Genomic DNA, 27,702 nt, shown 5'->3' with positions numbered 1-27,702 from the left:
CGGTAGAGCCCGCTACGGCGGGTTCTAAGGCTATAATGTCACTAAAATTGGTTTCCATGTCCTGAGACTTCTAAAGGTTTTATAGTTTCTTAGTTTTTTTCCATTAATTGCAGGCTGATGTGGTCCTAACTAAATCTGAAAATGCTAGTTCACCGGCCCAATAGCTTCAGAAAATAAAATACTACTTTGTTAGGTAGCAGATGTTTCACCAGCCTAACCTGTACTCTGCTGTATTGACTTCCCTGGTTCCACCCAAAAAAAAAAATATATATATAATTTATTTTTTACAGGAACCTTCTAGTTGGATTCTGAAATTAGTCTTACAAAACCATAGAAATTCAGCAATTATAGTTAATTATTTCAAGTAACTATAACTCGTGGCCTAAGGTAACTATAACTTGCGCCCTTCCCATGTACAGTTTTCTTAGCAATAATTTTATTGCAAATGTAGTAATAATATCAAAGATGACATACAAGATCTTATCAATGATACATTATGTGGAGTAATTAGCTGTGCATGGTGAAGGGACGAGGTATAGTTACTTGAAAGAACTAACTATAACTGCAAAATGTCTTTAGTTTTGTACAAGTAAATTCAGAGCCTAACTATAACGTCCCTGTAACTTTTGTATTTTCCAGTGAATTTCTATGTTGTTTTTTTGTTGTGTTTTTGTTATTCCAGCCCCTGCCACTCATTGTGAAGCAGGGGCTGGCAGCAATGCCTGGCCTGCAGCCAGGCCCTTATAACCACCCAACCCTGTGCCATGCATGGCCCTTGGCCGTGCGCAGCACAGATTGGTCATAGGGCCTGTCTCTGTCACTGGATCTGTGAGTGGGTGCGTGAGTGGGCGCATGAGTCTCCAAGTGCATGTATGAGTGAATGAATTAGTGTATGAATGAGTCTGGTTTTTCCTTTCAAATTATGGCATTCGCAAATATTTTGTGAATAGAATTTGCAAATTTTGTGTGTATATCACACATAGTGATGAGAAGTTATTTTAAACCCATAATTTGCCCCTAAACACATCTATATCACACCCATGGGGTCAGGGTACCTACACCCTGACATCTTATGCCACTTTCAATTAGGATTTTCACCCCCCAGGGACCGTGTCCCGTGAAATAAAATGGCAGCTGCAACTTTCTAGTCAGGCTGCAGTCAGCCGGTTATAATGCTTCTTTTCACACGCAAATGAGCAAATCTTCATGAAATAATTGCTAAATCTCCACGACCAGAGATGTACAAATTTGGTTTTCACTGAATTTCTCAAAAACTACTGAACAGATTTACACCAAAAAAGCGAAAGCACAATCTGCATACTGAAAGCTACCTTTCTGGCAAATTTGGTGTATTTATGTCCAGCGGTTTGGCCTGTAGTAGTGTCTAAAGGTCCTATGGAATTAACATGGGAAAGGCAACTTTTTTTTTACATCCCCTCTTTCTCTGCCCCCGCTTGATGGATCGCCCTGAATCTTTCCATGCATGAGAAGAGTCACTGCAATTCGTTATTTATTTTTTTTTTATTTTTTTTTGGGGGGTGGGGAGGGAAATGTTGTGAAGATTTATTTTCTTTTTTTTTTTGTGTGTGTGTGTGTATATATGTATGTATGGTTAAAGTATCATTATAGTTAGGTGAATTTGTTTTGTCAATGATATTCACCTTTTATTCACCAGTTGTAGTTAGCAGCGTTAACTATCCCTTCCGTTATGCACTGCTGATGACCTCACATATTAAATCACTCATGACTCACTGATGACATCATCCAAGCTTCATTTTTCTGTAGATTGCTTTATAAATTAGTATGGCGTTAGAGGCCTGAAAGTAAGTACAAAATAGCTCTGGTAAATATGAGGCATCATTAGTGCCATCACATATACAACTCCCTTAGTTGAACTGGAGAATATAAAGAAAAACTGCTGCACATGGGGTATTTTATGCGCCAAGTGTCTTTCAGGGACCGGGGGGATTGGGAGGCCGGGGGGGGTGGTGCCCTGGGGGCCCCTGCACTGCCCATGCCCTTGGCATGGGCAGTGCTGAGGCCCCCCATGCACAGCCTGGTCTCGCATTTCACTGCCTGAATTATGGGCAGTGAAATGCGTGCCGAATGCTACTGCACCCGCCTCACCACCACATTGGCACCAGCATTAGTGTAGAGGCCCTGTTTCCCGCTGGGTGGAAACACTGTTTCTGCCCGCCGGCCCAGCAGGAACCTCAAAACAGGGCTGGCGGGGACTTGACCGCAGTGACGGTCAAATGGCGATATTCAGTTCGGCATAATGACCCCCCCAAGTCCTTAAAATATTAGCAATAAAACTTAATTGTATTCCTCATACTGATATAGATTATTTGCCTAATTTGTCACATCTTACATACTCAATGTATGTCATGAGTGAACATTTTTATCATTCACGTTCGTCATCTCCTTCTGAATAGGTGTCACCGTTCTCTGCGTCTGATTTTCACAGTTTGGAAGTCTGCGCATGTCACTGCACTAGAGGTCATATAGACAGCAGACACATGTTGGCAGTTTGCAGTTCCTCATGCAGTTGCAAACTAGTAGATCTAACACAGCCTGAGGTACTGGCTGCCTCTCCATCCAGTCCACTACCAGTTGCTCTGCTCCCTTATGTTTTTTCAGCTTTCACCCTCTCCCAATTGGACCAGGTGTCTGTGGATCATTCCAAAGACATCTCTTGCTTATAGTGGCTTGATAATTTGCATGTTCGGCATGTTTCTTCAGACAGTCCCTGCAAGGCGCAATTGATGACAGTCTGTCTCACCCTTCTTTGTGCAGAATAGGTGATACCTCAAGCCATTAACGCGATGAACCGAAGATTTTTTTTGCGTATAACGAGCACAAGAATTGCTTCAATTTATCCATTAGTCCTTCAGAGAGATTCCATTTGTTTCCGAGCTGTGAATGTTTCCTGTATATGTCTGTTGGCAGACAGCATTTTGAATGCTCTTACATTAATTTTCCTTTTGCTGTTCTTCATAAACGTCTCATTGTACATATCAAACACAACATAAATTCTTTGACTTCTATTTCCTTCCCGCAAAGCCATGGACAAGATAGACATAGCCACCTCACCAAAGTTTGATTCCTCTCCTTTTACTCTCTGAACAAAAACCATATCATCAATCAGGGTTATTGAATTTCCTTGTATTTCCTCAGTAGGGGTAACGTTTTCCTGCAAGTATGTTGCTAAAACAGCTTTGTTTGTTTTTCGCAGCAGACCTTCTGGAGTTGCTAAAGCCCATGGTAAAGATCCTAAGAGATGAGAAAGTACATCCACCATTTGAAGGTTCCGATTCTGTGCTGTCACAATGATTCGACCAAATAGTGCTTTGTCTGCTTTCATGTTGATTGTCCTGCCATTGCTATTCACTGCTTTCTTCTAGGACATGTTAGTAAACGTTTTTAGTTTGTTCATTTTCATTGGGTCATAAAACGTCTTAATAGATGGATGATTCTGAAGTAGCTCAAGTTTTGAAGTCTGTATAGCACTGTTCACCTATTTCATGCGCCTTCATTATGTCAGATACTATGTCCTGAGATGCCTTTTTCGCTGTGGAGAGATTGAGATCATGTGACCCAACAAATGGGTTTATCCAGCTTTGAGCCAGATTAACAGCTCTTGTAACAGTAGCTTTTCAATTTGTGACTTATGTAGGTCTGCGTGAGTATGATATGATCTGTTGTTATGACCCAAAACAGCGATTATGTTTTCAGCCATCATATAGTATCTTTTCACACCACCCGCCTTGAGTTGAACTTTGTTGCACCACCCGGAGTCTGTGTATCTTTGTGCACTGTTACCTCTATCACTTGATCAACCGGAATTCGTCTAAACTGATTAACATCTCACAGTTCAACTGAAAAGCATCTGTTGATGAAGTTGTGGTGTATCTTTGGATGTTTCACTGCAAGTAATGTAGTTTCAGCATTGTATACAGGAAGATATTTAGCGTAGTTCATCCTCATACACAAAACACCATGGGATCATAGAGCGTAAGGCGCTAAGATGTAAATGCCGGTTTCATTCGCAAGCATCCTGCAGCAGAGCCAGAAAGACATTTTCAACAATATCCACATATGACATCCATAATGCAGAGAGATCTCCATTGTCATGACGAAGATGTTCCAGGAATACATTCCAAAGCTGTTTAAGTTTGGCAAAGGCAGCATTCTGCAAGAGGTTGTGTAATCTCTATTGGCATGGGTCTTTTGCAAAGTCATTAACATCCTCAATGAAGGAGTAGACTAACTGAATGTTCTGTTCGTAATTCTTCTCCATCCAGGGGATAAATTCAAACCAAGCCAGTCTCAACATCGCTTCATACAAACTGCACGATTGTACATGAGACCTTCCACTACTGATGATATTGATCCTTCTGCTATCATGTCTGCTTCAATGTAAAGGTCACGAAGACCAGCATCTTGAAAACGTTTTCCAGGAGTGGACATAACATTGCAAATGGTTTGAAAGGTTCCTGAAGTAAATCCATAAGAAAATACCAATTCAAAAAAGTAAAATACTTGTTTATTTATTCAAGTCTGGAAGAATGAAAGACCCCAGCCGCTCCTGCTCAGCTCCTTCTTTAACTGCCTCCAATCCCCACATTCCAGGCAGTACTGTTCTAAGAGCAGGGCGAGTAGGAAGATACCATTTCACATAACATAAATAAACGAAGCGTAAAGGGACAAGATATAATTACCTGAACCTTGAATTACAATTTGCATACATAAATGTTTCCCCAACAAACAGAATACCACACCATCTTTCCCCTTCAAACAAATAACTATAAACCTATAATACATAATATTATTTTGACATTCCTATTGAGATGCCCAAATAACTATACACATATACACATTATTTTATTTTGACAATTCTATTGAGATTCCATCATCCAATTTAACCGCTCCTTTGTAGACTTTAATAATTTTAAAGACTCTATTAAAGTGAGACTGCCCTCCACCAGTTCTCCCTGGTAATTTGACTTTAACTAACTCCCCTACCCCAAAATGCATCTCCTTTACAGATTTTCTTGCATCATACACAAGTTTTCTTGTAACCTGACCGGACAAATGCTTACTCCTTGCTGAAACTCTCCTGCCCTCATAATTGAGATGTTCCTTGGTATAATTTTTAACCCACAGTGGATTTATCACAGTGTGAGGTATACGTTTCCTGAACATGATGAACGGAGATTGACCAGTGCTAGTGTGCGGGGTGAACCTATATTCCTCAACCTTCTTCTTAACCATATACTCCCAATCACAATTTAAATGATTAGCTAACTGGATAGTCTCTTTTAATGTTCTGTTGAAGCGTTCTACCATGCCATTGGTTTCTGGATGATATAATGCACTCTTTTTGTGTAAAATCCCTCTTTTCCTCAAGAACTCACACATAAGTTTGGATGTGAATTGAACTCCATTATCGGTCAAAATAGACTTAGGATTACCCTCTCTACTAAATACGTCAGTGAGGAATTCTAAAACAGTCAAAGAAGACACTTCAGAGACAATCTTGTCTTCCGGCAAAGAATGATTTTGTGGTGCATTTCTTTATGCTTCCACTCGATCTCAATTGCTTTTGCGTAGAGAGCTTGATCCATGACCACTACAATTTTCGCCAAATGTAGTGAGTCCGATATTTGCTCGTACTGTTTTAAAATTCCAGAAACGGTTGTCAGCTCAGCTGCAGGGGTGTTAGTGGTGGGCAAGTAGCGAATGGAATCCTTTGATACACTAACTAGGTCTCTAGTACTAATGTTAAATCCTGTCCAACTTGCAATTATCTATGTGGGGCTCACTTCTTGTCTTGAAACGAACCCGATTTTGTTCTTATTTTGTGCAAGCTTCAGTTGCACAACACATTCTGGCATGACTTTGGTACTTGTCATCAATGGCTGAGGCCCAACTCATTCATTGTGCTGGCCATTTGTGATTGCTATATAATGTCCTGACTAAATAATTGCATAAGTAAGACAACCGTTTTTGATGACTTTGTGTTTTCTGGATCTCGAGTCAGAAGTCCTAATATGAACTGTTTAGGGTAATTAGGCACTGTAGATGAATCTTTATCAATGTCTGATGGACGATATTGCCATGGTGTTAATGTCAATTGTTTTAATCATTGTTCTTATGTGCGATGATGATTGATCAATGATCCTGTTTGTCTGGTGCCTTAACCTTTTAAAACTGATAATTCTCTTTTCAAACTGTGTGTTTTCTCTTAGTGTGCTGTAGCATGACATTATCAGGTTGGGCCAATAATTTTCTTGGGTTGTCTGAAAATCTGTCTGGGAATCTGTGGAGGCTGCCACCGAACTGAGTCCAATTTTCTTCAAATGTGCTTCTTGGTTGTTTCGTCTATTCCCTGTATTCCTCTGCGTGTCATGAGGGTTTCAAGCCTTTCAGTGAGAGTCGTCACACATATTGCCTCTTTGTTAGGAACAATCACAGTTCTAATGTATCGAAATAGTTCATCATGTGCTTAATCTCATATTTTTGTAGTGATCATGGGTTTGATTGCTAGATGCATGATCTTCCTCTTTTCCTTTAATCCTTGTATAGTTCCTATAACAAGATGCGCGATAATGGGCTTCTGCAGCCACTATGTCCCTATTACAAACTGCTAAGATCTTTGAATCACAATTAATAGTTGCATCCTGTCGGAGCCTTTTGTCAACTCTAAGCTCAGTGGCCTTGATTCATTTCTCACGCTTTGATGTTCCTTTGTAGCGTTTTATCATCCCACAAAATATACATTCTTCGGCATACACATTTGACTTTAATGATGTTTTTCTTTTTAAGCGTTTACTTGTGCACTCACTCGTTCCACCATCATCATTGACACTTGCATCAGCTTTTTGTTTAATAGTTTGTAAATCTCTCGTCATAGTAAACGGAGTTCTGCACTTCCTGTGGTAAAATACTTGGGGAACCGTGTTGCTTTCCCCATTTCTTGCAATGTATAAAAGTGGAATGGGATTCCTTACTTGAGCTGACTCTAACTAACAAAGTTTTCCATGATGAGAAGTCCTGTGGACTTGTCAGCATAACTCCATGTGGAACATTTGACTATAAATGAGTTATACACTGGGGATCAGAGGAACAGGATATGCTTGTTTCAGTCTCCACGATGCAGCACGGTCATTCACTACCAGCTCTGGAAAAATAAATTAATTAAAAAATGTATACATTTTACTTGGTGTACTTAATATAATAACTCTTATTATTATGATTATCCATTTATATAATCACATTTACTGTAATTGTAACTTTTAATAATAAAATTCACAATAATTTTGAAAACGTTTCCATTTACATCAAGATATATGTGGAGTGGCAACTCAGAAAAGGCAGAGTTATGAAATGCTATCACTCATTTTCCATCTTTAAGCGTCCATACCTTGCCAATAAATCATATTAGAACCCATCCTCCCCAAGTGGTACCAAAAACATGGTTGGCTCAAGGCCGAGTGCCCCAGCCACTGGGAACTGCAGTCTGCTCCAGCCATTTAAATCCAGGACCAGCTGTGCTGTATGTGGGACCAGTTTCGGGCCTTAGGGAACCCAGATGGGCAGTTTCGCCCCCACAGGCCCAGTCCTCCAGTCACTAAGGAACCACGAAGCGTCAGGCCGATAAATGCAGCAACCAGTCCTGGACCAAGCTGCGACACTGTACTGCAAGTCCGCAGGGCTTCAATCCGTAGCTCCAGGCTTAACTAGGTGCTCCCCTGAGAATTGCCCCACTGGATGCCTCCGGAATGTCGCTGGGCTGGGGGAGCACAGCGTCACATTCACCCCCATCCCCTCCAACCAGTAACTCAATTTCTCATAGTACTCATTAATACTAGGTCCTGTAGATTTTGCAATCCACAAGCTTAGAATGAAGAAGTTCCCTCTCACTATTAAGAAGCTGGTTAATCTTTGGGGTGAGTCTTTGTTAAATGGCGGATGTACCTATTTAGCTTGTTTAAAATGAATATGTTCTTCTACATGCTAACTTGAATATTACAGGGAAGATGACTAGGGATTAGAACAGCCTAACATAGAGATTAATTTCAGATACCAATTTGACAACCCACACTGCGCTGATATTTTGCCTTACTGCAGACATCATTTACAAGTGTCATACCTGATATGTCTAATGCACCATCAGGTGCCCTGTCCATTATTTCATGGAACATTGCTGATTTTAAATGATGTATAGTGCCAATCGATATAACTAGCATTCAATATAATTTGGAAAATTATTTTGTAGCAATCGGGGTGAGAATGTAAGTGTTTATTTTTTTAATACGCATCTCATAGTGTATATGGTTGAAGCACTGTCCTGTTTTGTAACTTTTATACAGTATGTTGCATGATGTACAAAAAACTTTAATAGCCATTTTCGCTTATATATTGAATCTGTACAGATCTTTTTTCATTCAGAGTTAGAGGCAAATTATATCTGGACCAGCTACAGTCTGTAGTTTTCCTGAAAAGTGTTTTAGGTTACATTTTGGCATTGTGAATGTACAGTCTGAAGCTGTTCAGAAAACTATGCAAGAGACGCTTCATCTTATTTTTTGCACTTAATGTAGGTTTTTTGTAAAAGTATGTTTGTGGATCCCACGTTAAGAGTTTGACTGGACTCTGGCATCCATACCAAGTCCGTGGAGAGGATTATAACATTGCTTTGTATATATCCGTCTCTTGACAGATAGTTTATTGTAAATGTGGGCTGCTGTGCACAGTAGAACTGTAGTGCTGTTTCAGACCTGCCTCCCTTTGTCTTGCAGCAGGGCTTGTTCATGGATGGAGTAATCAGCTCAGAGATGCCGTCAATCTAGAGAATTGTAGATTGCAGTAGAAAATTGATTTCAGTTCACAACATCAACAATAGTAATTCATGAACGCAATAATGCATCTTTACAACAATCTATTTTGTCACATGTTTGGAACCCCTCACCCCCGATTGTATCTATTTATTCTCCTCCCCAAGCACTATCTGAAAATGTGTTTAAAAATAGCCTCTAGGAAAATAGAACTTTGTGATAGTTGGTTCTACGTGTATCTGTCAGCTATGTGGTCTAAAATCTGTACTCCTTCCTTCCACAGAGAGCACTGAATCTCCATCCTATCTTGCGAAATGTCCAAGCGGTGGGCTTTGTAGCAGATTGCCTCCGGACTGCATAAGCTGTGTAACCAATCATTCCTGCATTTATGGGAAGCCAGCAACATTTGACTGCATGGTCAAACCACAAGTTAACTGTGTTGTAAGTGATGGGATTTTTATACTGGCTTTTGTGGTACACCAAAACTATTAAGATTTGAGTTTCTGTACTGTATTGTACATCCGTTCTTGTGCTTTCACTTCTGAATAGATATCCCATCATGCTCACCACACGTAACTGTTTTTCTCCCATCTTTGATTAATTATCCACTTATTTTGTAATAAAATACTTCTAGAAAATCTGTACCAGCAGCACATAAGTAAAATTAAGCCTTGTTGTTTTAATTCTCAGAGGTGTAACCTGATATTTTTTTCTTAGTTATTGGTATTAGATGAATTTGGAAAATAAAGCAGATGGTATCAACCTGGACTTTTAAAAGCTGCCCAGCATAATCTCCTTATCAGAGTATCTTTTTAATTGCACACAAAGTGCTTGAAGACACGGTATGAAAATGTATTAAAATGGCTGCTTAGGTAGATAATTGAGTTTTCCAAATATTGCCACAGTTTGTTTATAAGCATTTTACTGTCTTCTTTATGAGGCCCTCCTCTTATGTTATTCAAAAATAAATTGTAAGCAGAATTTTTTCCATTTCACTAATACAGCACTGGGTAGAAGTTATTACATATCAGAAAAGACTTGTTCATCTAGATACGTTTTTGAAGGCTGGTAGAGAAAATGGCACATGTGGCTTAGTATGAGGAGGTAAGTATCCAGTGAAGTCTTTTTGTTTTCAGTAACTTACTGATATAACTCCAGCTACATAAGGAGGAGACTTTTCCTTATGTTTTACTAATTGTGTTTTTGGGTGTTTGTGCAGCTCTATTTAGATCTCCAATGTCATGCTGGTGCTTACATAAATGGTGGGGTTATAGCATGGATTTTAAAACCAAGGTTAGAATTTGAAGACAACTTCTGAAAGTCTGGATGTCTGGTAAATTTATAGTGGCTGTCTGGCCTTAGTGTTGCTGTAGGCTAGCTAGAGTGGTTGTCTGGTTTACTACAGATGCTTAGAATCAAAGAGCCTGATTAGTTCTTTTACCAAAAATGAAAGCTTCCTATGTTTACAAAAGCTGCTCTTGTGGATAACACTTTCTCCTGCACAAATAAAAAAGATGGGATCTAAGTCTATGAACAACTCAGTGTATGGTTGAGGCAAAGATGCAAATGTTGCAAGAATCAGTAGAATGTGCTAAATTATTTATAATCTCTGATGCCATTGCACTGTCTCCTTCTCTCCTGGCTGACAACCATTGATTGTAACATCATGACATCTTCTGGGAACTAGAGTATTACTAAATCTGACTTTTTGTCCTGCCTTTCCTGAAAAGGTAATTTCAGTGCACATTGTAAATCTCCCTCTGAATACAATTCAGGCCTCTCAAAATCATAAAAATGTTACTAGACCTGCAGGTTGAGTAGATTCAATAATCTACTTGGCCTAACTGTAATGTACTTGACCCGGAAACGGGTCTCAAATTGTGTGATCCTAGGCAAATATTGTATTTTATAGTCACATTTTTCTTCATTCTCACGTATGAGTGCACCTTCAAATATGTGAGTTCAGCAATTCTGCTGCAAAAAATCCTCTTTTGTATGATTACATACACTAAACAGTTGCTGCGTGTATAATACCTCTAGCCCACATATAGGGTACACATGATCCATGCATGACTTGCGCCTTAGTTTACTATTAGCTTTGCCATCAGGGCAGGAGTGTTTATCAGTTTGTATTAACACTCACTTTTAATACATATATTACTAAAGCATGATCTGGTAGCGCACTGTCATTTACAGACAGTAAATTTCCAAGAAATTTCCAAAAACCTCCCCACTAACTTGCAACTTGACTGATAAAACTATATAATGTATTAACAATGATGTGTGAAAATTGGGTTTCAGAAAACATTTTATCATTCCACATTACCAAGTAAAATGTTCTGACTTTTTTCATCCTATTAAAATATTTGTTTCATCACACAGAAGTACAAAAAATGGTCTTTCACAGCCACTGAAATATATGAAATGTTTGTAAAGTTGACTTCATTATAGAAATGTTGTGTGTTAGGAAAAACCTGATACCAAAAGCCTTTCACTTCACATAGGTCAGACAGTTCACCTTACAAAATCCCGATACTCTGCAGTCACAAGGAAACGTATTTGCATTGCAGGAAGACAAACTGACTTTTGACCCCTGTTTCTGAACAGAGAGCAAATGTGACAAGAATAAGATTTAAAGGCATCTTCATTAATAATTCAGTTTCTGACTGAACAGAACACCTTTTCTTTGTCACACTGGCCAGAAGGGTCGAGTGGAATCTAAAAATAGCTCGACCTCATAAAATAAACTCACCATAGCGAGTGTTTGAGCCCTGTAATTTATAAGCTTGCAGGCAGACCTAACAGAAATTCGGCTGTAAAGAGATTCCGTAGTTAAAATGCATCCTAGAAATAACAAAATAAAAAATGTTGTTCATGTGGAGTGCACATCTACACTGGTGGTCTTCACAAACGTGCAGAGCCTAAATCTAGTGTCATTAAATACACTGGTGCTGCTATTGGTCAGTCTTCTGCTACTATAAGAATTGTAAAAGCAGAGTGATTTGAAGGGCATAACTAAGAAGGTGGCCATCCTGAAAGTGATCCTAATATTTTAGAACCAGGTAGTACTGAAGCTGCACTTTCATGTATCATTGTCTCACAGATACTAATGCAGGATCAAAAGGGGCGAGTACAAGCTTGCAAATAAGAGACTGGTTATATTGAGTAAAGCTCTATCATACAGCTCACATATTCGAAAGCGTATATTAAGTTTATACACCTCCCGAACAACTAAACTGTGAATGTTTCGATTAAATGCACTGTCGTTGGCTATAAGTAGAGATGGGCGAAAGCACCTTGAGCGCATCCATTCAATTGGAAAAGACACCTGTAGGGACAGTGTTCTGTGCATGTATTATCACATCTTGAAATGCAGGGGGCAAGGCAAAAACATATACCCATAAACAAGGAAAAACATTTGCCGCCTCCATTCATCTTTTCCTTGAAATGTTCTTATCACCTTACTCAAGCTTGACTGCCACTAATCCAACAGCACACTGAATTGAAAATCCTTTCCATGGTCTAGTCCGTACTAACCTGGAGCCTCCACAACTGGTAGCGGAGCAGATCTCTGCATCTTTCTCTGGAACTGTTTTGTGTTTCCTGTCACCAGGAGACTAATATCAGATACTTTCTCAGCTATTGCAGACCCAACTCTTTGGCCAGCAGTTGGTCTTGAATAAGGTTTTATTCTACCTTTTTGACTTTTCTTTGCCTTCTCCTTGTGTTCCTTACTGTGTGCAGTCATTTAGTCGTTTGAGATTGCTTTTGAAACAAGAAATGTTAAGCTTGTGAATAGAAATTTACATGAGCTACATAAAAAGATATTTGTGTCTTGTAAAGTGACAGTATATGGGTTTTTGCAGCTTCAAGGTGGTAATTGTTAAGCACGGTAGAATGAAAAGGATACTGGGTAATAGAGAAGGCTGATATTCTCCCTAATAAATGTAAGAAAAAAATGTGTAACTTATAAGAGTAGAGGTTAATCTTTTTTTCTCAAAATAAGCATTAACATTCTTCATAAACATGTTAGAGGACCCTGTCATAAATGCAAGTTATAGTAAATGAGGTTCAGTCATTGCCGAAGGATTTTAACTCTGCAGAAAGGTTCCATTAAGCCATCGAAACAGGTTGTGTGAGTCCTTAAAAACAAAGACTTCAGTTTTGTTAGTATTGTTAGAAAAAGTGATTGCTATAATCGAACGTTAAAGGAGTTAATGACTTCTCTCTACAAAAGTAGATTTGTAAGGGTCTGTGCACACCTTGCCATTTGTCTGGCTCACAAAATGTACAGTCCCTGTATTCCTGAAGCTAAAAGATTTGGACTTCTCACTTCATCACTTAGTTTTAAAAGCAGGCTCAGATGTCTTTATATCATGGCTGTTTTGAAGTGGCATCCGTTTCCCGTTTGTGAGTTATACGATTACTCTCCACTTGAAATGCTCTAATCCTACGCGCAAAATAGAAAAATGCACAAGTGGAAGAAAGGAGCTCAGCTACAATTGTTATGGTTACGATTCTGTAGTTCAGCCGTCCATCCTGGCTAAATTCTAACTTCCAGCGTTTCTTTAACTCTCTTGCTTCTCGTGTTAAATATAAATTGTCTGTGCCTGTTTTCCAGCCACCCTTCCTTCCTGGCCTTTTCATTTTCATGTTGATTGCCTCCTTCTTTTTCAGGGGAGGAGGCAGTTACACATTGATTTCTCCTTTTAGCATAGAAATTCCAGCATCAAATTTTCTGTTTAGAAATGTGAAAAAAAATACTTAATGGAAATGCACCACATGTGTAGACCTATAGTGATAACTGCCATTGGGCTTCACTTTCTTTGAGACGTTTTTTTAAACTCTAAGCTGAAATGTAATTGGCCGTTGAGTATGCATGCCCCTTGGATAAGGTGTGTAGACACTGATGGGTCCTGGAGGCTTATTGGAACAGCCAGGTCTTGAGGGCCATTCGGAATTCAAGAATGGAGGTTCTGGTCTGGAGGTGTGTGGGGAGGCTGTTCCAGGTTTTTGCTGTAATGTGAGAGAAGGAGGGTCCGCGCTTCTGTAGATGTGGGGAGTATAGGCAAGTTTGCCTATTGGAGAAACTTACCAATTCAGTGCTTTTGAAAATCCAGCAGCGTGATTGGCTGGAAGCCTCTAGAGGCAGTCCAGTCAGCAAGTCAATGCGAGGTTTACCAGGGATTCAATGGTGTTTCAAACAGTTGATGAACCTTTTGGGCTTCTTGAGCAGTCAGCTAGGATTGGGATCACTTCATTTCTCCCCTGCTTTTCCCAAAGACACATTCCATTCTTGTACATCTGCAGCCTTGGCTGAGTGCCCCAATAGTTATGTCTGAACCATTTCTTCCCCACTTTACCCAAGGGCACGAGGAAACATTTAAGTTAAACCCGAGCAATTATAAGCTGCCCCAGTTATACATAACTCTCCTGACCTTGTCAAATGTTGTGGAGGGTAAATGACCAGTATACTTGGATGCGTTACAAGCAGTGGCGCATTTCAGTTTAAACCATACTGTGTCCTGCATTAAATTAAAGGTATGTTCCGTCTTTTGCTAAATTAAATAATCTTGCCAAAAATGCAGTACTTAGTAGCTGAAAGGTGGAAATTGCAAGTGCAATTTGCATTGCATTTTTGTTGTTCTGTTACCAAATCATTGAATGTGATTTCTGTGACTGAAGGTCTCGACCTGTAGTCCTCTACAGTGCTTTGACTTCACCTGTAAGAATTCAGTACAACAGTATTGTGTCTGTATATCTTTAAAAGAGAAAAGGGGGTGAGATGTCAGAAACTGGGTTGATGCTCTTTGAAATCCCTTTGTGAAATAAATTACACGTGACTGTACATGAGCAATGTAAATGGGCCAAGAATGGTATACACTGAAAAGATTGTTTTGATATCTAACCAAGGATTTTTATTTAACAGGATGAAAAAAAACACAAACAGAAGAACTTTACAATTAGCATGACATGCCAGTTCTGCTGGCAGCTTCCTTTGACTGATTATGTGTGCAGTAATTCTACAAACTGCATGACTGTCTCCTGTCCCCGTCAGCGCTACAATGCCACTTGCATAGTCCGTGATCATATCCATTGTCTTGGTAAGTCTTTATTTAACAGATAGTTTAAAGCATGAATCTCCAGACTTTGTGCTGCATACTGGTATGAGAGCTACTTTTGATCATAAACACCATCTTGAATTACTTCCTAACATAATGAATTAGCTAGAGGTGCATAAATGGAGGCAGAAGGCGAGAAAATATGAAGGAAGGACAACGCAGGAGAGAGAGAGAGAGAGAGAGATAGAAAAGAAAGGAAGGATGGAATGAAAAAGCAAGGAACAAAGGAAGCAAACTGAAGAAATTATATACAAAAGAATGTGGAGTATACAGGACAAAAGGAACACAAAAAGAAAAGGAATGTAGGAAAGTAGGGACTATGAGAAAAAAGGAAGTAAGAAATTACTGACAGAAGAGAGAATGGGAACGAAACCAGAGAGAAAAGGAAAGAACCAGAGAGAAGGAAAAAACCATGAGACAGAAATAAGAAGAGAAGGAAGGAGGGTAATAAGGAGAGAATAACAGGAAAAAAACAGGAAGGAAGTGAAGCCTAGGATAGGAACAATGCAGGAGAAAATGAAAAGATCCAGCAAGTAAGACAAAAACAAAGGATAGCAAGAAAACATAGAAAGAAAAGGAAGAAGAAAAACAGAAATTCATCTTTGAATCAGTAATTTTTCAGTGTAGGTTTTGAGGTGTTCAAATCATATACGCTGTGGCATTTTATTTTCATGCTTCTTAGCCGGAGGCAGTGGCACACTAGTTTATTTAACAAGAGTGTGAGCTGCATGCTGCTCCTGCATAGACTGTCTCACGGAACCCGGCTGGGTGTTTTTATGTGCAGCATTGGCATGGCATCTACATCAGTCTGGATTGTACTCCAGTCCTATGATTGAGGCAATCCTCTGTGTTCAGTGGAAGAGACATGTATTGTTTGTTGTTTTTTCTTTTCTAAGCTTTTGTGAGTGATTTTTAAGATGTAGACTAAACAAATGATCATAAAACTAATACACTCGGCACACACTACGAAGAGGATTGTAACATTAGACTGAAGCCAATTGAGCTACCCCCTTTCCTCTCTGCTCCTATTTCCTGAATCAACACCCAAACATGCCCTTAACATTCTGAGTCATATAAGAAAATGTAAAGAAAGGGCTTTTCGCAAAAGAATGCCAAAGATCAGCCACATACAACTAACTTGGCGACTCTGTGGGAGATCCACATGCTTTGCAGAATTGCAGCCTCACCACTGGATTATTTTCCCACCAGCAAAATATTAATGTTTCTGAACCCTTTACATTTAGGAAGTGTGTGCTTCCAAATCTTTATGATGTTAGATGCTGTACGTTGTGCAGTGTATTGCTTATTCAAAAATATTATTTACTTCACTGACCTATGTAATATAATTCCAAAATCTTTGTTTTGACTGTGGTGGGTACAGCTGAATCATGTGAATTCCAGATGTTGGTTTTCAAATGCAAGTAGGTTAGGTGAACAAATGTTCATGTCTGATGGAAAAGAGGACCAGAGGTAGTATTAGAATGATCCATGTTATCCTTGACAATCTGTGCTAGTTCGTTTCCATTAACCCATTATTTTATCTGGTGCAGTGCTGTTAAACCCATGATCACTGTTCCACTGTAGATGATCTGTCTTGCACATGCCTGTGAGGAAATGTGCTTTTTGCAGGAACTCCCTTACTTTTTGTCCCTCACATTTTGCTAGATTTGGTGCTGATGTACTGACTTAGGTGCTTATGTTCAACGCCCAGTGTATGGTTTCAGATCCCTAAAATACAAATTAAATTGGTTGATACCATATTGGCATATTCAACTTAACTATACGTCCATAATACATGGTACCCTTTGTGCCCAGGGATGATTATGCCATCACTAGTAATGCCATCACTAGTGACTAGTGAGGATTGTCATCACTAATGACAAATGACTCTAGGCTTGCCACTGCAGCCTAGCATGTCCATTTTTAAAACTTCAAATTCGACTTCGCAAAATAACCCATAGGGCATAGTATTTAACAAGTGCATGGTATTTAAAAAGTAGAACGTGTACTTAAGCTTTATGTGGCAGTGAAAAATCTCCAACATAATTTTTCACTGTAGCAAGGCTGTCTCTACGAGAGAAAAGTAATGGGTTACACTATACCCCCTAATATTGCAGAGGCAGTTTTGGACTAGCTAGGACCATGATTCAAGGACTAAAATTAATAAGAATTTAAAATTCAATATGATGGTAAAGTTGGATTTTAAAAATGCTAGTTTTAGAAAGTTTGGCAAGTGAAAGTGCCAACAAGGGATTATATAAAATTTTAAAAACATACACACCTGCATCTAGATTTTTGTTCTTCTCTGATTACTGTATATATGCTATTCAGTTCAGTTGCGTGTCACTGTTGAACATCATTAATGTACTGCAAACTCACTAAAAAAGTGATGCCAAGTAAGTCTCTTGTTGGCACCTTCACTTACCTGATTAGTTACCCAAGCCCACAAGGGAATATTGAGTTGTCGTTTTTGTGTTGCAGAGTTTTAAAACGTAGACATGTTTAATGCCTCTAAAAGCCCTTTCAGAGAGAACCCCCAACTGTCACCTGGTAGCCTGCTGGGAGTTTTGAATTGCTCTCAGGAGAGCAAACAGAAATGCCTATTTTGGGAAGGAGGTGTGACTTCCTCCTCACAGGACAGCCTGTGGTATGTGCCCACCAACTGTACAAGCTTCAACAGGACAGCCCCTGTCACAGGCAGATGTAAACCAACACCTAGAGCTGCCCTTGCCATTCTTTAAGTAGCCAGTAACCAACCCAAATAGGGGGGAGGAAAGGCTTTCCCAGAGCTGGTTTTGCAGCAGGTTATTCCTCACTATACTGGACACACCTCTGGGTGTGCACATAGCTCTGACCCAGGGAAGAAGGGTTCTGACATCCTGGATTTGGGCAGAGAGATGCATGCAAGATAGCTTAGTGCCAAACCCAGGAAGTGATGTTTGACTGGGTAGGGTTGCCCATGGGGAATTTTACTCCTATTGGTTAGGGAGTCCTCCCTACCCACAAACTCAAGACAGCAAAAAAGTGTCACCTCTGCACACCTTCCTCCAAACACTTGTAGACCTATGGAAAACGGAAGGACTGCACCTGCTAAACCAAAGGACATGAACCCAGAAGGACTAAACCTGCTGTTTTGATCTGTGGAGAGAAACATCAACGGCTGGGCCTGCTAACCTGTGAACCCAAGACAGAAAAGTGGACTCCAAGGGGCAGCTTGCTACCCTCCTATGTAGCTTCAGCCTTTAACAAGGAGGGCCTAGCTGACCAGTTCCAGCTAGATTTGCCATGGATCCTGGTGGTGGCTTCTGGGAGATTGAGTCCTAACTCACCAAGTGGTGCCGAAAAGATCCTGGACTCTTGACTGGTGTTAGAATATACTCTTTTCCCCTTCTGTGGATTGCAAAGGTGGATGTTTTTCATAAAAAATAAAATAAACAAGGGCTACCACAGAACCGTTACCATCATGGCATTTCTAGTCCGATTCAACTTGCTAGTTTCCCCTGCTGAAAGCAGCTCCACTTCAGAAATGTTTCTAACTCCCAACATAGAGGATTTCACCAGGACCAGTGCCGAGCTTTACCCCACCATCACTTACCCCCTGTCAGATTCAGCCGTCAGCCCCCCTGCCGACAAGAAAATTCCTCCAAAAAAAGACTCTGACCTAATTTAGATATTGGCAGACGAGTTACTCCATCACAACAGTGATCGGCTTTTGAGTCTATTCTTGTGGTTTTGTTTACTCATTTATTAAAATGTATCTTACTTTTATAAATTGGAGTGGAATACCCAAAACTGAGCTGAGGTTAAAATTATAGTGATCTATCTGGAATTGATACTGAATAGTGCCATTATTACTCGTGGTGGTCTCACAGTCACCCCAACGAATAATCCATTTTCTCACCAGGCTGTTGTAAGTTATCCTTTTAGCCTGCCCCAACTACTTGCTTGATATCATGTTCTAATACAGTTGCCCCGTCCCTTCCCCTGCGCTTTTTATTTTTTCAGGTCTCTAGGATAACTATTTTAATTGAGCCGACCTTTTATACTGGACAAGAATTTGGTGGTTGTTGAAGATCAATGTTCTCTGGCAATACGGTATTGAAATTACTTTGTAAACTAATTTGCTTCAATTTTTCCTGTTTTACAGGAAAACCGTCAAAGTAAGTTTTCTCAACTATGATTAATACCTTCCTGGCAGCAAACCATGCAATAACCCAGTAGTTGATAGTTTGGGGTTTAGCCATACCCATGAAATCTTACTGCCTCCTATCTTTTGACTTATCGATCAAAGTATGATGATGTATATTTATGATAGTCGGCTACAAAAAAGCAAATGTACGTAAATATTCTGTTAGGCATACTGTGACTCTTTGACTCTCAACAGTGTGTTCTTGTTAATGGCATGGTGCGATGATTTATTCCTCTGGCTCCTACTTTCCATAAAGCATCAGGGGAGTGCAATTTAAATTTAACAGATGCATTTTTAGCAGTTTTTAACCTTAGACTTCGTTCTTGACTCTGCTGTATTTTTTTGCTTTAGGTAATAGATCTTTTCCAAAGATGCTGTATTGTAACTGGACTGGTGGTTACAAATGGTCCACAGCACTGGCACTAAGGCGAGTATAACTAGACATCATAAACTGTTTTTCTTCTTGACATACACACAGACAGAGACACACACATACACCTCCATATTGCCAATGCTTGAAAAGATTCAAACATTGAATTACACTGGCCTTAAAGTGCACACAATATAACAGATTTGGAATTGAAGACACGTGAACAGAAACCAAGGCTCTTGTACATTGAAAGAATATGTAGCAATTAGTGTTGTAAGAATCCTTAATTAATTTGCTGAAAAGGATGTGTGTGAGTGGTATTATAATATCTGATTATATCGAAACATGTTTTAGTATAAAGAATCCTCACATACTTCCAGGGTAAAATTGCCTTATGCAAAGCCATCTGCTTTCATGCTGTAAATTGCATAGGAGGATAGCCTGCTGCTGGAGTCCTCTTTTGGAGGCATGAAATCCCTAGGTCTCTTTAAATAATTACCACTATAGATGTTTAACTGTACTTCCGTTCGTTGTTGTTGTGGTTGTTATACTGCAAAGAATGCTGAGTTACCTGTCCTATTGGAATTTTGAGTTTTGTGAAAACACCACTGATATTGAATATATGACACAGTAAGCACTTTCCAGAGTGGCTGAGTCTGACAAAAACAATGGTCTGGAATGTAGCATGAGTGAACACTAGTGACCAAGATTAATTCTTCCATAATGTTGTGAACTGCCTTTACCTTGAGAAGTAAGCTTGACTCATGGATGGAGTAGCAAATGTTATTAAAAATATGCAGTGTTTATCAGGAGGAAAAAATGTTTATGTAAAGAATACTAAGGCACAAGGCACGATTGCTAGCCTTTGGGGCTTCAGTGTAATCTTAACTTTCCTGACACTAATTTGAACGAAATCTGCTTTTTATGACCAGGCTATAGGGTCTTCTGCTTGTTTACATCATTTCTAATAGAAATGTAGATTTGAGAGCAGCTAGTATGCAACTAGTAGAGCAAGTAATATGCAATAAAGGCTTTGCAAAGTAGAATTCTTGAACCAAACAGCAGCCCCAAGAGTGTCTCCTATTTTGATGGATACTTCTAAATGCAGATTCCTCACCTTTAAATATTCTGCAGGTGAGGGACTGGATCTAAATATTTTCATAGTGGTGCTCCCGCTAAGTGTTACTGTGAGGTTTTGCGTTTACTTATTTGTACAGCAGAAGTGATGGAGGAAAGCCACATATAAGCACCACACCTAAGCACTGATTTTTGTTCCTTTATTTCTACACCTTCGAACGCTCTACTTCTACATCGGTTTTGATGATTTTTCAAAATTGAATTTCAGTGTGCAAGAGAACGATGTTCCAACGTAAACCTACTGGGTTCATGCTATAAAGTGATTGACAAACAGATGTAGGTATCAAATCGGAATGAGGTATGCCTTCGGTATTTTTGCTCAAGGCACAACTTCAAGTTATGCAGTGAATGTTCCCTCCTTCACTTAAAGATGGTCCAGAACAGTGATTAGAAGCTGTATATCATCGACTATTATAAGCAGTTGCAGATCTCTCATAAACCCCGCTGACCTCCAAGTCGCGGGCATTGCCCCATTCCCACTCCCTGTAACTGACCCTGCAACAAGACCTCTTCACAGTTGAAGTCTTCTGGTAAGTCTAAGTCCAAGTTGGAAAAACAAGCATTGTGCCGCTCTTCTTAAAGACAATTTGCACTGGCTTAAATGTGCCAATCTATTTTGTTCCCGATCTCTGATTGAGGAACCTATCTTGCAATTGGCACCATTGGGCCCGAGATTCCTAGTCCATTGGTGACCCCACAGCAGGTCTAAGCCTTTAAGGAGCCCATGCTGTATAGTTTTGGCACTCTTCCAGCTCCCTGTGGTGTGTCTTTGGGCCTCAGGGATTTGCATGGTTCTGTAGTTGGGTTACCGGTGACGGATCAGTCCGTGGCATCCTATGAGCCAAGCCCATAGGACCTGAACTGAGTGCATGCCAACTTCAGTGGCGACTCCCATTCAGACTCCAAGACTTACATAGGCTCCAGCACTGCTGGTGCCAGAAGGGGATTGAGTTCAGATGTCTGACCCTAGCCGAGGTCATGCTCCAACTCCATTTCAGCACTCCCAGTTCCTGAACAGCCTTATTAGGACACTACACTCCCACTACCACAAAGTAGTCCTTGGAATCTCCATAACATTTTTGGTTTTGAATCTGACGGGAGCTTGCCAATGTCCAGAGAGGACAATAGTGATGATGAGGATGATTTATCGCTCATTAATGTTATTATGTTGATAGCTTATACTTGGACTTACAGGGGGCCACAGGACATGGGGCTTAAACTGCCTTCTTTTGAAATTAAAACTGATATCCTTGCAGATGTTTTGCAACCTGGGCCTGCTTCTTCTAAGCCCTTACTTCCATTCAACAAGCACTAAGTGACGCTCTTATGAGCACTTTTCTAAACCTGGTTCTTGTCTGTCTGTGAAGAGGTAGGTGGCTATACGACATGGATCAGCACCTGGCAACCATGACTGTGTCTCACAGCTTTGTACTCCTAAGAGTTTGGTGGTCCAAGCTTCCACCAGGAAGATGGATCCTAATTTGTTACCTATTTACCCCCTCCCCACCCCTCACCCCAAAATAAAAAAAAGGCTTTGAGAAAACAAATGTTATCTTCAGCCATCCTCGCCTTGATGTTGTCAACAGTGTGCACCATACTAGACTGTTATACACATGCCCATCGAGAATGCTGGCAGTTCTGGAGGAGTTTAGGGCCTCCTTAGTGCATTCCATTCAAGATGGTCAGGGTGAGCCGAGTATGTGATTTGTGCTGCCCTAGATAAGACCTGATTTGTTTGGGGGCTTTGGGGTTAGCAGGCTGTGCTAGTGGGGTTCTTGTCGCTATGCATGGATACGATTCACAAGAATTTTGTTTTTTGGAGATGCACAGGCTTCCCTCCTGGATTGCCTTTTGATGGATTCCAGCCTATTTTATGAAGAGCCATGGTGCAGTCTTTGGGACTTTTGACTCCTGCCAGACAGTTTACTCATCGGTTTTGTTCCTTTCGGGGTTATTCCATGTGTTTGTGATACAGGGAACGCCAGGCCCTTTGCAGCACACAATCCAGACCTTTGGTGTCCAGAGACTGGGCCCAAACAGGCAACCTGCAGTTCATCAGGGACACCCTCTAAGTCTCCTGCCCCTACAACATCTGCCCCAAGCCACTTTAGTTCACCCTTTGCGGCACACAATAACCTATTTGGTGGCAGAATACAACATTTTCCCCCAGGGTGGCAATCATTTACATCCAAAAGATAGATCCTACAGATTGTCTAGCAGGACTGTGCCCTTTCATTGCTTTCCAACACACTGCAAGTATTACCCATATCGAAGTAGCTTTCAGAGAAACACCTATCCATCTTACTTCAGGAGGTGTGTGCGCTACTGTATAAAGGGGTTATGGAGATGAATTTGGATTTGGAGTAGGCGCAGCATGTTGCTCTTGCTGTTTCCTTATACCAAAGGAAGACTTCGCCCTGTATTTGATCATCTCCCTCTGAACGTCTTCCTGCATTAAGACACAATGCTTACACTTGCCCAGGTTCTGTCTTCCCTGGGTCTGGATGACTGGATGTTAACCTTGGACCTGCAGGATGCATACTTTCATGTGGATGTCCTGCAATCCCAGAGATGTTACCTGTGTTTCAAGGTTAGCCGAGATCATTTTCGGTCTGCGACGATCTCCTCAGGCCTTACCAGCGCCCTTCATATGTTTACAAAGGTGATGGCAGTGGTCACCACCCATCTTTGGAGGTTGAGGATGCCAGTTTTTCCCTACCTCTGACTGTAAATGGATTGTTCATCAGTCATTCGTAGACCACCTCCAGACAACAGCGAACCTTGTGATGTAGTTGGGGTTGTCGATCAACTAGAAGTCACACCTTACTCCTTCACAAAGACTTCCTTGTATTAGTGCCATCTTCAGCACTGTGCAGTTTAGGTCTTTTCTCCCCCAAACGAGGCCAGGTCAGTTTGCTTTGATCCTGATGTTTGTCTCTGTTCTGGATCTGGAGCATCTCTCAGGCTTCTTGGCCTGTTGCCCTTGTGCATCTTGCTAGTCTACTTGGCCAGGTGGCATATGCTGGTGCTGCAGTGGAATCTGAAGTCTTAGTTTGAGAAGCACCATGGAAACTGGTCTGAATTCATCCAGGTTTCATCAGAGACTGCAGTGGTGTAACTTGATTGCTACCTGACCAGCAACAGACCCTTCTCTCTCTTCCCCATCCAGACCTGACTATGGTGATGGATGCATCATTGCTGGGTTGTGGCAGTCACCTGAGAGAGGAGAAGATCAAAAGGCTTTGTTCTCTGCATAAACTACCTCCTTTATAGTCTGTTGGAATTGTGGGCCCTTAGCCTGGTCCTGTGGGCCTGTCTGCCTACTATCTGTCAATGAGGTTTTTTTTCTTCTGTGCACAACACCACTGTGATGTGGTACTGCAATAGAAGGAATCGAGAACGAACATAATAATTTATAAGATCGGACACTCACCATAATGGAAAGAAAGTGGTGCCAGTGCCCTCCGACAGTCCTGAGGAGGCCCTGAGTGTTAAGGCCGAAACGCGTCGACATCTTTCTAGTGGGATCAAGGGTTCTGGAGTGATAATGAATTGTTATACAAAATTTGTTTAGCACTACATAATACCTTTTCAAAAAACATTTAGGTATTGTACAGCTGGGTGCAAGACCCTTGGTCATCATATGGTATTAGATCACATTGTTTATTGTGTTATAGTGACTATCATATAAGGTTTTGTAGTTGGGCACATGTTTTCTTTTAGATTCTTATTTTTGAGACCCTTCATGTACTGTTTGTTATATACGTTTGTTCTAAATGTATATAGATTTGTATATATCTGCGCTATTTTGATAGAATTAGAGATAGGTTGCTCTCCAATGAGTCGAATGCTGTTGTTTGCAATTAAATGGAATAAAAAAGGGCTAATAATTTACCCCTTGAAACCAAGAGTTAATATTGGTTGTTTGAAATAATTATTGAATTTGTCCCTTGCCTGCAAATTTTTGTGAGTATGTTTAAATGTGTGAGGTAGGCCCTTGAGACTAGCAAAAGTGTGGGATTTATATCTTGCCGTTATCACACATTCGTAAATGAGATCAGAGAGGCCCATATTAGACTTGTCACAAAGCATTTTGAGAGTGATGGATTTATTTTTCTGCTGACTTCAAAATTGAGGAAAGAGTAACATTCAGAGGAAATTACCATTTAAGAGATGGAGATGCACAGAGGTGATCATCTCTCATAACCCTGCTGACTAGAAGGTTTTCCATTTATTTATTTATTAATGTTTCACAAAAATAGATGATCTGTGTTCTACCAGAATGTTGAACAGACTAGATATATAGTAGTAAGGTGAATATTCTCAACCAAGCGCCAGCTATGTCAAGGTTTCCAGTCTGACATGTAAGCTTTGGTGGTACCTGGGGCCCAGAGTTCTTGACTAAATTGCTTTGCTGGTTGCAGAAGACCCAGGATTCTCGCAGTAGACCTGAAAATCTACAGGCAATTAGTTCTAGAGTACCAGCCTGTATTCAGACAAAAGCAAACAAAGGAAGTAGAGTGACGATGCTTAAAGCTTCCGAAGAGTTGAACGCTTTATTAATACTGTTGAAGTGCAGTCACTAACACTATTAACTAAAGGGTAGCTGATCACCTCAACACTTTTTTTTTTTTTTTTTAGTATCAGGACTTTTAGATTGTTTGGGTTTCCAGCTGATGAACTGGAGTTGTGAGTGGAGTTGATATGCAAAAATGTCTGTAGAAAGATGGTTACTTTTGGATTTCAGGTTCTGAAGACAGTGAGATGCAGGCAGCAGGTGCTGCAATTCAGAAAATATCTGGAGGGTCAGCTACTTTGCTGTGAGTCCTTACTAGATATTGTGCGTTTACTGAGATGTGATTCTATAATGCTCCTTGCCAGATTTCAGAAAGGCCTGGACTTTATGCCTCCGAACTGATTTATATATTGGAGCATGAAGTCATTGTCTAATCTGAGGAAGAGGATGCTGGTTTTGCAAAACTCTATATCACGAATGAAACAGCAAGCAGTTAATGTGCAGTATGGACTCCTCCCTCCAGTTGACAGCTGGCTACATCTTGCTGCACAGCCTGGTTTGATGGCATCTACACTACATTTTAGTTTGACCTGACAGTTGTTTTGTCATCAACAACCTACCGTTAAAGTTCTGACCTGGCACTTCTAAAGTGTTGCTTTTTTGTTTTTTCAATTTTCTGTATGGCTTAGGTCTTGAGACGATTACCTGGGTGGAGTATGCCAACAACCCACCAGGGGTGTGGAATTTATTAAAATATCTACTTGTCCAGGGGACAAGTTGCTTCTCAAATCTACTTGTCCTGTAAAAAGATCTACTTGTCCCTTTGGTGCCATGTAGTGTGGCGACAAATTATGGCAGCAATCTCATTATGGAAGAGCTCTGATAATAGCCTCTCTGATTATGCCAGAGCTACTACCATAGTAGGACTTGAATACTTGCAGTTTCAATCCCTACTGTAGCAATTTCCTTATTTTGCCACCTTTCTGCAGATCTGCATACTGGGGCTGGAGGACGCAGTAAGCAATAGTTCCAGGGCTGGAATGCCTTTGAGTCTGCAAACCTACTAACCTGCATGTTTTAAAGATTTTCACCAGCTTCTCTCTAATATTTTCCCATAATAAGAAAGGTTGGACATTTACTCCTGACAATGGCAGAATTAGAACTTCTTCCAGGGTTGGGAAGAAAGTGGCTGGAGGGAAAATGAACTTGCAAATGCTCAATAGATTTTCACATGAGCAAATCTACACATCGTATTTACCCATGCTATAATACAGTTCACAAATATTTTATAGGGGTACGACATATACCATGGGTGCACTTTTGTGACTTTAAGAATTTGGGGCCACATGTAGGTAGGTTCAGATTTGCGACCCGCAAATTGCGAGTCAGAGCGACTTGCAATTTCGCAAATCCGAATGTAGGATGGTGTCCCTGACACCATCTGTGATTCGCAAGGGCTTCGCAAATGCCCACCTCATGAATAATCATGAGGTGGGTCGCAATTTGCGACCCCCCCCCCCTTGCGAATGGCGGCCCTCACAGGGATGGTGGCCTGCTGGAGACAGCAGACCACCATGTCTGTGACTGCTTTTCAATAAAGCATTTTATTTTTTATTTTTTTGTAATGCAGCCCGTTTTCCTTAAAGGAAAACAAGATGCATTACAAAAACGGAAAATGAAACGTTTTAGTTTCATTTTTTCAGAGCAGGCAGTGGTCCACAGGACCACTGCCTGCTCTGAAAAAATGCTTACAGTGACATTCACAATGGGGAAGGGGTCCCATGGGGACCCCTTCCGCGAAAGTGTTAGCACCCATTTGAAATGGGTGCAAACTGCGATTGGTTTGCGCCCTCGTTCGCGATCACAAAACAATCCTACATTGCACTGCGAGTCGCAATTAGGAAGGGAACACCCGATTGCGAGTCGCAAACCAGTTTTGCGATTCGGTAACCAGGTTACCGAATCGCAAAACTGGGTTTGTGCATCTCAATGTGCTTTTTGCACATTGCAAACAGCGAAAGTCGCTGTTTGCGACATGCAAAAAGCTACCTACATGTGGGTCTTGGTCCCTAATTAGGTCTGGTGTTAACAAAGACATTTTGTTTTTATTAAACTTCTATTTCTCTCTCTTTCGGCTGGCTTTACTGTGAGTGATCGCATTCTGCTCTTCCACAAGGAACATATTGGCACACAAAGTAGTTTTGTTCAGTGTCAGGAACTACAGTGGCAATCAGTGACGTAACGAAACTGGAGTGTGCCCCTTTGCAAAGAACATGGAGGAGACCCCTCTCCAGACTCACTCAGGGCAGGTGCTGTGCTGAAGGGGCCCCCTGGAGGGCGGCTGCGGGGCCTTTGTTATGCCACTGGTGGCAACGTGTGCTTTTAGAGTTCAAAAACTTTTTGGGTGGTTTTTGCCAGTGTTTGTTACAATGTTGAGGGCCTGGTAGCTCCCACAACAATAAAGTGTTACAAAAACCATGTCAAAACAAGACACGCATTGATGAAACTAAAAGACTTATAAAAATAAG

The 27,702-nt window shown here is 40.6% G+C and overlaps 1 protein-coding gene across 1 annotated transcript in view; it reads left to right on the top strand.

The window, feature by feature from the left end:
* Positions 1–27,702, top strand: part of TM2D3 (TM2 domain containing 3) — a 42,288-nt gene that overhangs the window by 7,474 nt on the left and 7,112 nt on the right. Inside the window, exons 3-5 of the mRNA XM_069222370.1 lie at positions 9,124–9,281; positions 14,770–14,944; positions 19,503–19,578. Of these exons, the coding sequence (XP_069078471.1) occupies positions 9,124–9,281; positions 14,770–14,944; positions 19,503–19,578 (409 nt within the window). The remainder of the gene's footprint in view (positions 1–9,123; positions 9,282–14,769; positions 14,945–19,502; positions 19,579–27,702) is intronic.

The sequence above is a fragment of the Pleurodeles waltl genome, chromosome 3_1 (assembly GCF_031143425.1).
Source record: "Pleurodeles waltl isolate 20211129_DDA chromosome 3_1, aPleWal1.hap1.20221129, whole genome shotgun sequence".
NCBI classification, from domain to species: Eukaryota; Metazoa; Chordata; class Amphibia; order Caudata; family Salamandridae; genus Pleurodeles; species Pleurodeles waltl.
The sequence above is the reverse complement of the archived record's forward strand: the minus strand, read 5'-3'. Positions and strand labels throughout refer to the sequence as shown.